We start from the raw sequence: 12195 nt of genomic DNA on the forward strand, positions 1-12195 counted from the left end.
TGACACGGTCTAATCTTTTTATGTGCCTTGTCCTATACTCCTATTCAAATATTTAAAAGACTAATTATTTAATTCTAAACACCTTTTTCACGAGAGCTGACTACCCTTTATTTGGGGGGAATTTTTCATAAATTGCTATTATGGAAAACTTAATTAGGCTCCTTAGTTACGATTTATGTTATTATAATTCATAACTATAATTTTAGTAGTTATGAATATTTTATTTTGTATATTTCACATGAATAATATTCTATACAATTCGTTTTTTCAAAACTTTTAATGAATTTAGACACTAATTTCGGTTGAGATGGAATTTTATCTCATTAGAGTTTCATACCAAAAATGACTCCCTTAATACTAACAATTGTTTATTATCAAATGCTTTGTATTTATATTTGGATATACCAAATCTAATGATATTGCAATCACTAAAAATGTATACAGCGCATTTTTATTTTTTAGAAGTATAATTTTTTTTTATATGTATAATTGTCTAAAATTTATAGTGAATATGTATATTGTATGAAGTGATTACTTTATAATAGGTGTAATTGTGTGGCAGAGTTGTATTGTTAGAATTTTTTTATAACTTATACAAACCAAATATATCAACAAATCATATATACAAAAATAATTAATTTATATAAACAAATGAATCTATTGAATTAATTGATAAATACAAATGAATCTATTGTATATGTACCTCTGATGGGGAAAAAAATATACAATAAAATTTATATATTTGTATAAAATCTGAAAAATAATGTTTGTATTATATCTGAATAGTAGAGTTATATCATTTGAAATTTTTCATATATACAAATCAAATATATCGATAAATCATATGTACAAAAAAATTTAATTGATATGTACAAATGAATCTATTGAATTAATTGATAAATACAAATGAATCTATTGTATATGTACCACTTATGGGGAAAAATAGAATTAAATGTGTATATTAGAATAAAATTTTAAAATAATGTTCGTATATTTGAATAATTCATAACATTATACAATAATTAAAAAAAATGAATTCATTTAAAATATACAGATTAAATTGTGCACCGCAAAAAAAGTGTAATTGATATATACAAATCAACCAATTGAATTAATTGATAAATAAAAATGAATCTATTGTATATGTACTATTGATGAGCAAAAAAATATACAATTAAATGTATATATTTCTATAAAATCTGGAGAGAAAAAATCAACAGTCTGTTTTTAAATTTTAAACAATTTAATTATTTTAAACAATAAAAAAAAAATTCACTAACTCACTTAATATATAAAATAGAGGGACTATTGATTAACACCACAGGAATTATTTACATTGATTCATTATATTGTCAACCCATATAATTTAAATCAATATTAAATAAATTTGTCACATGTTCGCATACACATCAATCACTTTACAAGAATGAAAGAAATTTCTTGAGATAATGATTATAAAGAAATTTATGTAGTGAACTGTAGCATTTTCTCCCAACTTCCTGCACTCATTTTTAATAATAGTATTTGGACCTTGAACCCCTTTCATATGATGGGAGTTGCCGGTGTATTGGAGGCTGCTTTGCTATACGCCATTCATGATGCTATCGTAGAAAATATTTTATTTGAAGACGGTAATGGTGCAAATACATTCCGTAAGTGACAGCGAAATGTGAACTTAAGGAGAGTACTTGAAAAAGGCATGTAACAATTCCATTGGCAACAAATCCATGAACAAATAAAACTGGAGGTTTATTTGGTAATTTTTTGTTTGGATGAATAGATTCAGTTGGAAATCAAAAATGCATTGTGGTTCTTACTTCTATCTCCACTAATTTGGATGTCGAGAATAGGCTTTTTCATTCTAGTGTAATAGACTGTGATATCCAAACTCTTCTGTGTGAGATCATTAATTTCTTTTTGAATCTGATATAACTTTGCTTCATTCGTTTGATCATACCTATCTTCAAGTTCTTTCCAAAGCTCCACTGAATCATTAACTATTCTACATTATCTGAAATTTCCTTGGTGAGAGAATTTAAGATCCAGGAAGTTACCATATCATCACATCTCTGCCATTGACGCGACTGACTTAAATTTGTAACTGGTTTAGCACAGCTGCCATCGATGAATCCGAGCTTGTTTTTCACTGACAAAGCTCGCGTAACTCCCCTTTCCCAGGATCTATATCCTGTTCCATCGAATTAAACTGGAACCAGTACCATACCAGGACTAGCAGAAGGATGTATATAGAGAGTACTGTGCGTATCACCATCAACATAAGTTCCCTGTGTTGGAGGAACATTTTCAGAACCTGACATGATGGAGAATCAACTAGATAAACAATAAAAGATGGAAAGCATTCTGCTAGCCTAAGATCGTTACTAAAATTGAAAGATTCAATTGAAGAAGAGAAAGTTAAAAAGGAGAGGAAATATTTTGAATAAGGAAATTTTAATATAGAAGAAGACTATTTGATTTGGGTTGCTTGGATTGATTACAAATGACTATGACTACCTTTATTTATACTAGTATATGGATGTTTCTAGAAATTATTTTAGAAAGATGTACAAAAAAATCTAGATGACCTTATCTTCTAAATATCTACCAAAATCTACATTATCCTATACTTTAGCCTAAATATCTAATTATCTAATTATGCAGTATTTTTTTTTTTAAAAAGAAAAAGAATCTATGCAGTACTTTTTTTTAATATTATGAATTATTATCTCCTTAATTATAAACAAGTATATAACCCGTCTAAAGCTACTAACTCTAAACTAATAGGATTACCATTTCTATGGTTACTAGATGGATATGGCCCGTTATATTTTAAAGTATAAGACAACATAATGGTATTGTATCCTTATTAGGGAGTTATATCACTACGTCGAAAATGATCCTTAACTAGTAATAATTAATTTTTGAAATTAGTTTTTTTTTTTTTAAAGATGGAAAAGCCTCGAAAAATTAATAATAAATAAAAGAAATAAAAATGTCATGTTTTTTTTAAAATACAAGGGAGGCTCTCGCGTGTTTGCTAGGTCTAGAACTTGTTTTTTTTTTTCGAGCATAAAATTAATAATAAATAAAAGTCCGAATTTTCCTTAAATAAAGCCTTATTATAATTCCTGGATCTAAAACCTTATTAGGTTAGGATTCCTTATTGCTATTGATTTGGGATACCAAAAAAGGAAGGTGCTATTTCTATTCTCTATAAATACATAATCGTGATGCATCCATCTACCCTCGTCTCATATCAATCTAGGTTACATTCGTATTCATCATATTCCTATTAATTAATCATGATATTGATGAGGAGGAGGAGAATCTCCCGCAGCTTCCTGATGAATTAATATTTTACATATTGAATTACTTACCCCTCTCATCATTGTTCAAATTCAAATCTGTTTCCAAGCTATGGAATACCCTTTTTCTTCATCCTCATCTCGCCTTCCTTCACTATCGAAATTCAGAATATTGTTCAAACTTGGATGATCTCACTGGCACTTTGAAGGATTTCGAAAACGAGGAGAGAGAGGAAGTAGAGTTTATTAGTACTACGAGTAGTCAAGGCTTACATCTCAAGAAATTTACTAGCATTCATGATTCTTCTACTAAGAGATACCGCATTGAATGTTCTATATTACGACAAAGGATTGATATCCCCAATCCACTACATCCTAGTTTATGCATCGCCTTGGATTTCGTCTTCGATAGCCTAGCTGTCAAGTTGGTTTCTGTTCATCAACATGGTTATGAAATCCTCTCTCTTGGAATTGGGAGGGATAAAACTAGTTATTGTTGGCGAGATGTGAAGCTGTGTCCTGAAAACAACAAGAGGAGGAACGGAAGAATTCAGGTTTTCTTTAGAAAGGGAGTCGCTTATTGCATTTGGTATATTGATGATGATGATATGGAAATTGATGTTTTGGATATGGTTAACGAGACCTACATTGGTCATACTACTTTGCCTAGAGGAGGTTTCTTCGCCCGCCCTAGTCTCATGGATTGGAATGGCCAGCTCTCGTTCGTTGAACAAGTAAAAGATGAGCTCCGTGTTTTGGTATTAAAGGATTACAGAAAGTTGAGATGGGATGAAACAACACGGATCATGAAGCTGAATTTCTTGAAGGAGGAGTTGATGACATTTATCGCTTTTGCTGACAACTCTGTTTTGTTCTACATGAAGCAGGACAAGAAATCTTTCTGCTCCTATGACATGAGTACGGGAATTCAGAATACTAGTGTATTGTCAGGGTTGATCGAGTCCTCTGAAGATGTCATGGATGTGATAGTGATGAATGTTCTTCAAGTCTGGGGGGTTTTTCAATTAGTAAGGAAAAATATAAAAGTCTAATGTTACGTTTTATATGTTGAGTCTGTATTTTGTGTGGAGTTTGACATGTTGGTTTGGATCAGTAATTGATCATAATCAGTGTGTTAAACGACTTCTCTGGAATTTGTTTTGGAACTCACTTTGGGGCGGGATTCTAGCAAAATGTTTCAAGACTCAAGTTTGGGACTTACGCCATAAGTGTTCGATCGTACGCTCAATGTTCAACGCTCGGGACTCGCCTAACAGATCTTACACAAATTATGTGTTAAAATCTTTAATGAACATTGTTGATCCTCATAATTCTTGAATAAATGAATTATACACACATTTTTAATCTATAAAGATAACAATATTGAGAGTAACATAAACGACAAATGTAGTATCCAATATTTACTATTTGATAACACTATGAAGTAATTATATATTACCTAACATTTCTCTTGAAAATATGTAGTGAAATTTTACTTGTTCACTTATCATTGGTCTTCATGGTTTTGTCATATATCTCAAAATTATCATATTTTATTTAATTATTTGAAAGTAATTTTATTTTTATTCATGAAAGAGTGATGTTTATACTATAATACTTGTAAGTTTATCGATTATTTTCTTTTAGGGCTTTGGTAGGAGGGGAAGAAAATTGTATAGTAGGACATATATATTTTTTTAGAAATAATGATTCTTTTATTATTAGAAAGTTAAGATTTTAGATTATTTATACTTGTATAATCATATTTTATTATTATTGTTGTAATGATAATTCTCAAATAGTAATTATGATTCTTTTTTTCTTCATTATCAATTATTAATATTTATTGCAAATAAAAATCATAATATAATTTCTATATATTATAGGTTTTTAATAAAAATTAATATGCAAAATCATTAAAAGAAATTTAATTAGTAATAAAACTATAAAATTGAATATACATGAGAATACACTCGCCCGTATCAGTTTTGCATTTCATTGTTATGGGTGTCGATTCATACATTTATCTGTTTTAATTTGTTGGGTCCCGTTTAGTAACTGTTTATACTTAGGTACATATTATCAAATTGATGAGAAATTGTATATTTAATACTTTCCTCTTGTCAAAATAATTGAATTGGTAAAATATTTTTTTGTTTCAAATTAACTATATTGTTCAACTTTAAAGAGTATTTTTTAAAATATTTTTTCAAATGAATTTTTTATATGATGAGTTTAAGAAATTTTAATTGTTTTGAACTATTTTATAGATTAATTTGATGATATATAGATAATGATATCTAATTTATGTTTTAATTTACCCTATTTATTTATTTTGAGATATACAAAATATAAAATTCATTAAGAATACGAAAAAGGATTCCATTAAACATTCAAACAAAGTACTGGACAACCCAAGTCAGGGTAAAATGAAATTATTTGTCATTTATCGATTTAAAATTCACGGCTTCAACGAAAATTCACAAAATTCATGTTGAGATTTTCAAGCTTTTAAAGAACTAGAACTGGTATGGTACTAGTTTTTATTATTATTTTTTAGAAAGGGTTAGCATCATACATCAGAAATGGCTACATTGATAGAAGCATCGAAGTCATAATACTCCTGAAAATATCAAGATTAAATTAGTATGATAGTAAAATTAAATTAGTATAATATTTTTAAAATTAGATACCAAAATTATAGTATCAAAACTTTCAAAAACCATAAACCATATCAGGTCAGTTTAACTCCTCAAACTAAAAGAGGAGTTGTTAAAAAAAACAATGAACAAAAGGAATTTTTCAAGTTTCTACCCAAAGACGCAAAAAAAAAAAAGGTGCTCAGTGGATTAAGAATGGATAGAGATATTGTCCTCAGCAATAATCAGATTAACGAGATTATACAACAACCTCATCATCACACCTCAAATTGAAATTAAGAGATCCTGCTGAAAAAAATAAGTCAAAGATGTAAACAATTTGCCAATATGAAATAACTTCATTTCGAGTACTGGGGTTAAAAAATATTTTTGCTAGCCAGAACAAATCTAAATTAATTCAATTTCATTATAGATATCGAACATCAAATCCAAAAAAGAGAAAATTCCCAGATGGCTGGAAAACTAAAACTAAAATAAAATTTAAAAATAAAGTAAAGAAGGTGCTCAGGAGTACGAATGGATAGAGAGATTTTCCTCAGCTATTATCAGATTAACGAGATTATTCAATAACCTCATCATCGCACCTCTTTCTTAATCACAAGAAAGAAAAATACAAAAACAGAAGGAAGAGAAAATGTAAAGTTAAAAGAGAGAGCTATGAAACTGAGAGATTAGGGTTTCTGACGAAATTTATAGAAGATGGCGGCGGGTGTTCATATTGAAAAGATGGGCTTTTAAATTTGAAAAGCCCATTATATGTTTGGACCCGAACGATCTCAAGTACCTCATTTACGCTGTTGGTCTGTCAGTTGATGCAAATATCTTTTTCTAATATTATCATTATTTCTTATTAGTTTTATAAATTTTTAAAATTTAATATTTTCATGCATCATATTAATGTATTAGTGCATCAAATTAATATATCTTGCGCATCAAATTAATGTATGCATCAGATTAATGTATCATGTATAAAATATACGTCAGATTAGTGTATTATGTATAAAATGTAATATATCTTACTTAGCGATTAACATATCGATGCTTATATATTGTATAGAAATTTATATAATTATAAACTTATAAGAAAAGAATAATAATTTTCATTAAAAGTATGTGATTTATGTCCTTTTTTAAGTTTATAATGTATGTTGTGTCCATATCTTAAAAAATGGTATTTATGTCTTGCTAGTACTAATTTAATTTAAAAAAAGAAATAAATAAAGACTGATCTATTTGAAAAATAAATACCAAACTTATTTAAAGGATAATTCATGGCAATTAAATACATTATTTACAATCATATTTTATTTTTTAGAGCTGCATTCGTCTATAATTTTAGAAGTTAGCAAATATAGATTTGATTTGAATATTTATTTATTTATTTCTCAAAAGAATTTTTTAATCATGAAAACATCTACAAAATTAAAAAATTAAAAAATACAAGAAAAATTATTTACGATTAAGTTATCACAAGAATGCACAAGAATGAAATTTGTGATAGTCTAGTACCAAAATATATATGAAAGAAAAAATGATGAACAAAATGAATTGATCCATCTAGAGTTGTCAATGATCCGTTCGATCAATTATTATTATTATTATGTAATTCATAAATTTGTTGATTTTTTTTATATAATCAGAATTACTCTTTAAATTAAACTCGTTCTGATGGTGTAGGTTTGTTTTTGGTACCGATTGGCTCAAATTATTATTAACAAACGCTAACTTCAAATTTAAGCTTCAAACTACGTGATAGTTATCGGCCTTATAATTAAGCAATCACAACACAAGTAAAACGTTAACGTGTCTGCTGATTTGGTTGTTAAAAATAATAAAATGTTCCATAGTATCTCTGTTCCAACCTATCCCATAAAATATTATTGAAGACTATGCATGCTCCGCCCTTAAAGGAGATTGGTTAACCAATTTTATTGAATATCACAATTATATATATATATATATGTATATATATATATAGCTTAAGGGATGTTTCAACGATCAAATTGAGTAAAATGGACTTCACCAATTAGCAATATCTCGAAATATCATCCTTCTTCTTAATCGACTACTCAATTAGACCCAACATATGCAACTAGTAGGAGGTATAGAATTTTCACCAACGAGGTTCAAACTCTCGAAGTGTAGCTAAAGGAAAAAGGGGATTCGGATGAGCCCCGTGACTGCAAACTGGCTTCGCCCCTGTTTGCAACCATTTTATCTTGTTAATTGGCTGCAACTTAGCTTAAGACCTAATTTCACATGGTATCAGAGCAGAGCTCAGAGCCCGTCTCGCCCGATGTTGGGATCCCCAAAATCAAAATTACCCACGCACAGATGCAAAGCATTGGACGTGAGGTGGGGTGCTAAAGAATGACAAAAGTCCAACATCGGTGGTTAATGAGATGAGTGGAGTCCTTATAACGTTTGGGCAATCTTCTTCCCTTTGAGCTAGCTTTTGGAATGTGAGGTAGGCCTAAGACCTAATTTCACATTAATCAGATTCCATGATTAATGTGAATGGTGAACAACTTAGACCTTAATCAATCTGCAAATTAAAAAGTAAGCCACCAATACTTTGACACTAATTCTCGGCTGCCGGCGTTCATTAAGGAAGAAACCTTCTTTATAAAGCTTAACAATGTTTCTGCTTTTTAATCACCTTTACTTTACTTGATTAATTTACTATTCTCTGCACCCCCATCGAGACCGCTGTTTAATATTAATTGCACATGGATGCTACTTCATTCATAATTCAATTTCATCTTATATTAATTCTACTCATTTGTTGTAATACGTCAACTAATTTAGCCATGGCTGCAAACAACTCTAGTACAAATTTTTCCACAGCCATTCTAATTAGAGTGGACCAATCAGGCCAGGGAGATTTCAAAAAAATTCAAGATGCTATTGATGCTGTTCCATCGAATAATACTGAATTATTCTTCATTTGGGTTAAGCCAGGGACTTACAGGTTCGTGGTTATCTTGTTCTTTTTTAAACGAGCAGATGCTAGAGTTTTAATTAGATGTTATTCAGAATCCAATAGTCGAACTTCTCTATAATTACATTTAACTATGACGATAAAAAATTTAATTTTCATGTTATGTTATATATATATATAGTATCGAGACAGAGGATGTTACATTAATTTAAGTTGTTTTTTTCTAAAATTCAAAATGCATAAACTTAAAATTGTTACAATGGGTAATCTGTCCTTGATATTTTTCAAGTTATTAGTTCCATTTTTATGTGCAATTCAGACTAATTATTATTAAGTGAACAATTATTATTTTTTTAATCTATTTTGCATGGATTTATCAGAGAGAAGATTGTGGTACCTGCTGATAAGCCATTCATCACGTTGAGTGGAACAGAGGCTTCTAACACAATAATTACATCTAGTGAAGGTGGAGATATTACTGAATCTCCTACAGTCACTGTATTAGCCTCCGATTTTGTTGCAAGATATTTAACAATACAGGTAAACAATTAATGCTATGTAGCTTCGTTTCAATTTATTTATCTGATTATAACGTTGTTTATTATGTAGAATTTATTCGGAACGAGTGGCAAAGCCGTGGCACTTAAGGTTAAAGGAGATAGAGGTGCATTCTATAGTTGTAGAATTCAATCGTATCAAGACACTTTGTTAGACGATAGTGGTAGGCATTATTACAACAATTGTTACATTGAAGGGGCCGTTGATTTTATTTTCGGTAGCGCAGCTTCTCTCTATGAAGTAAGTTCTCACAATTCAACAATATATGAAAAAAAATTACATTATCACATGTTAATACTATTAACATATTAGTTAAAGTGAATGATGTATAAATATGCATATAATAACTTAAACGCCCGTCAGTAAGTTGAAAGTATATTAGTATATTTTTGTAGTACTAATAACGTATTTGCAAAATTTGGCAGAGGTGTCATATTCATTCAGTTGCAGCAGGGGCAATCACAGCTCAAGGCAGAGAGACCCCTTTAGAAAATTCAGGATTTACATTTTTAGGTTGCAAGATAACAGGTACAGGAGGGAACACTTCACTAGGAAGACCATGGGGTTCATATTCTAGGGTTGTTTTTGCCTACACATTTATGGCTAATATCATACAGCCAGAGGGATGGAATGACTGGGGAGATTCTACCAAGCAAAGGTAAACATTTGTACATAAATTGTTAATATCATTTCAATTCAATTAGCAAAAAGGCCCACATTATCCATCTTTGCTTATAATTTTAAATCTGTGACAGCACTTCGTACTATGGTGAATACAAGTGTTATGGACCGGGTGCTAATAGATCAAAAAGGGTGGTTTGGTCACGTAGCTTATCGAACGAGGACGCCGCGCCATTTCTGACCAAGAATATGATTGGCGGGCGAAGTTGGTTAAGGCCCACCCCGACCCATTTCAAAAGATCAGGCTCAACAAATATTGTTACTTCTGCTGGAGAAAATTGAAATCCAAGTTATTTTAATTTACCGCCACTAATTAATTATTCAATTTGTAGTTTATTGAGATTGTATTAGAAATATTATAAGCAAATGAAACCAATGACATAACTGAAAAAAAAACTATTTTGTTATCCAGGCAGGTGCTACTATTGTAAGAAGAAAAATCTTGATCAAATTCAATATACTATACTCCAATCTCCAAAAGTGATATATCATTTTCAATGTATTTTACATAGAAGCAGTTGATGAGCATAAATTCATCAGATAGCCGTATTATGTCTATAAGAGAAAACAGATATCTGTCCATCGCCATCGGAGAAGAAACAGAAGCATAATGAAAAGAAGAAACAGACCAAAAAGAAGCTTATAGAGAGCCCCAAAGACCCTGAATTCAAAATAGAATTGCAATAAGGCATATCAACAAGAAAACCAGCACCAACGCGCCAATCCAACAAGCCCAAGTCCTCGTTCTCTTCATTCGATTAGCACGATCTAACTCCTTCATCCCACCATTCACATATCCACCAGCATTAACCACATTTTGCTCAATATTGTTCATTTGATCACCTTGTGTCTCAACCATAACAGCCATGTCAAGAAACACTTGGTGCAGCTCAACCAAGCTTTTCTGTATCTCTTTCACAGCTTCATGTCTATCCTGGTTCTCCACCACCCCCTTTTCAATAACCCTTTCTTGCATCATCTTTTCAATCGCCTCCTCGCTCGGTTCCTTCCCGTTAGCATTACTATACTGTTTTCTTAAGCCTTCTTTGTGTTCTGCTACAATGTTTTCCCTTAAACACTGAAAATCATTCATCATATCCCTCAGTTTAATTCTCAAACCATTAGTCACTGAAATCCTCGTTCGATCAACAGGACTTCCTGACACGCCACGATTGTCAAGATTGGATTTATCTAGCAATTCAAGTCTTGTTTTGATCATTTTCGCCTTTCTAAGAACAGTAATAATGTCAGAGTTAATCTGATCTCTATGTCCTTGAAGAATTTTGGCACTCGGGGCTGATTTGGTTTTTCGATTAAGGTCTTGAAGATTGTTAATCTCTTCCATATCAGACTTAATTACAGCAACTTCTTCAAAGAATTTTGAGAGGTTTCTTTCATCAGTCGGGTCGAGTTGACCCATCTCAATATCAGGCCCTGCTTCAACATCCATCATAGCCTGCTTCTTCAATTCCACATAACTTAAGAATGATTTCGTCATCAGGTCATTCATCTTTACCACAATTCTGAAAAACACCCATATACAGAAAACAGAGACACACATCAAATTCTATTCTTGAAATCATTTTATTTAAAATCCCAATCTTGTGATTGCCGTAACTAAATTTCCCAAGAGAATAGTTGGCATTCAAGAACTCAGATAGAGAAAAACGAAAAAGACATCAAATCATGTAATCAATTCAAAATTACTAGAAATTCCTAAAGAATTCATCGCAATACTCGACAGATAACAAGCCTTAAAATCTACTTGAACCCATAAAAAGAATCAACAGAGCGAGAAAATTAAAGCCATAAAAGATTGGAGGATGGAAAAAAGAAGGGTACCTTGAAGAATTGTTGAGACGCTTTCGGTTACTCTGTTTGTGAATTTGCAGAGAAAATGAGAATTGTGAAGTGAACAAAGTGGACGTTAAATTAGTGAATAGCTATGATGGACTTTAAAACGGACGTTTATTTCAAATTCGAAGAAATATAGCCGTTATATTTTGTAACGTAATTAGGCTATTAGCCTACAATAAAGTTTTACATAATT

The 12195-nt window shown here is 30.6% G+C and overlaps 2 protein-coding genes and 2 non-coding genes across 4 annotated transcripts; 1 reads left to right on the forward strand and 3 right to left on the reverse strand.

Annotated features, from left to right (window-relative positions):
- Positions 1 to 6144: 6144 nt before the first annotated feature.
- LOC112940809 (small nucleolar RNA U30) lies at positions 6145 to 6227 on the reverse strand. The gene has a single exon (XR_003245074.1). It is a non-coding gene; the product is annotated as a small nucleolar RNA U30 (small nucleolar RNA).
- A 240-nt stretch (positions 6228 to 6467) lies between these two features.
- On the reverse strand, positions 6468 to 6548 carry LOC112940810 (small nucleolar RNA U30). Its single transcript, XR_003245075.1, has one exon. It is a non-coding gene; the product is annotated as a small nucleolar RNA U30 (small nucleolar RNA).
- Positions 6549 to 8604: 2056 nt separating this feature from the next.
- Positions 8605 to 10625, forward strand: LOC101244818 (putative pectinesterase 11). Its single transcript, XM_010317005.4, has 5 exons — positions 8605 to 8936; positions 9287 to 9446; positions 9516 to 9704; positions 9890 to 10122; positions 10220 to 10625. Exons 1-5 carry the CDS (start codon positions 8695 to 8697, stop codon positions 10425 to 10427), a joined length of 1032 nt encoding a protein of 343 aa, XP_010315307.1. The 5' UTR covers positions 8605 to 8694; the 3' UTR covers positions 10428 to 10625.
- On the reverse strand, positions 10588 to 12115 carry LOC101261967 (syntaxin-112). The gene is made up of 2 exons (XM_004230894.5): positions 11988 to 12115; positions 10588 to 11668 (listed from the first exon to the last, which is right to left on the reverse strand). The coding sequence occupies exon 2, from the start codon at positions 11653 to 11655 to the stop codon at positions 10813 to 10815; it is 843 nt and encodes a 280-aa protein (XP_004230942.2). The 5' UTR covers positions 11656 to 11668; positions 11988 to 12115; the 3' UTR covers positions 10588 to 10812.
- Positions 12116 to 12195: the final 80 nt, after the last annotated feature.

The sequence above is a fragment of the Solanum lycopersicum genome, chromosome 1, assembly GCF_036512215.1.
Source record: "Solanum lycopersicum chromosome 1, SLM_r2.1".
Taxonomy (NCBI): Eukaryota; Viridiplantae; Streptophyta; class Magnoliopsida; order Solanales; family Solanaceae; genus Solanum; species Solanum lycopersicum.

What these genes read in the sequence shown, in the direction of transcription:
- LOC101244818 (XM_010317005.4), top strand. Translation starts at nt 8,695, where the DNA reads ATGGATGCTACTTCATTCATAATTCAATTTCATCTTATATTAATTCTA. An exon ending in GTTAAGCCAGGGACTTACAG is followed by an intron (nt 8,937 to 9,286) that starts GTTCGTGGTTAT and finishes TGGATTTATCAG; the next exon opens with AGAGAAGATTGTGGTACCTG. An exon ending in CAAGATATTTAACAATACAG is followed by an intron (nt 9,447 to 9,515) that starts GTAAACAATTAA and finishes TTTATTATGTAG; the next exon opens with AATTTATTCGGAACGAGTGG.
- LOC101261967 (XM_004230894.5), bottom strand. Translation starts at nt 11,655, where the DNA reads ATGAATGACCTGATGACGAAATCATTCTTAAGTTATGTGGAATTGAAG.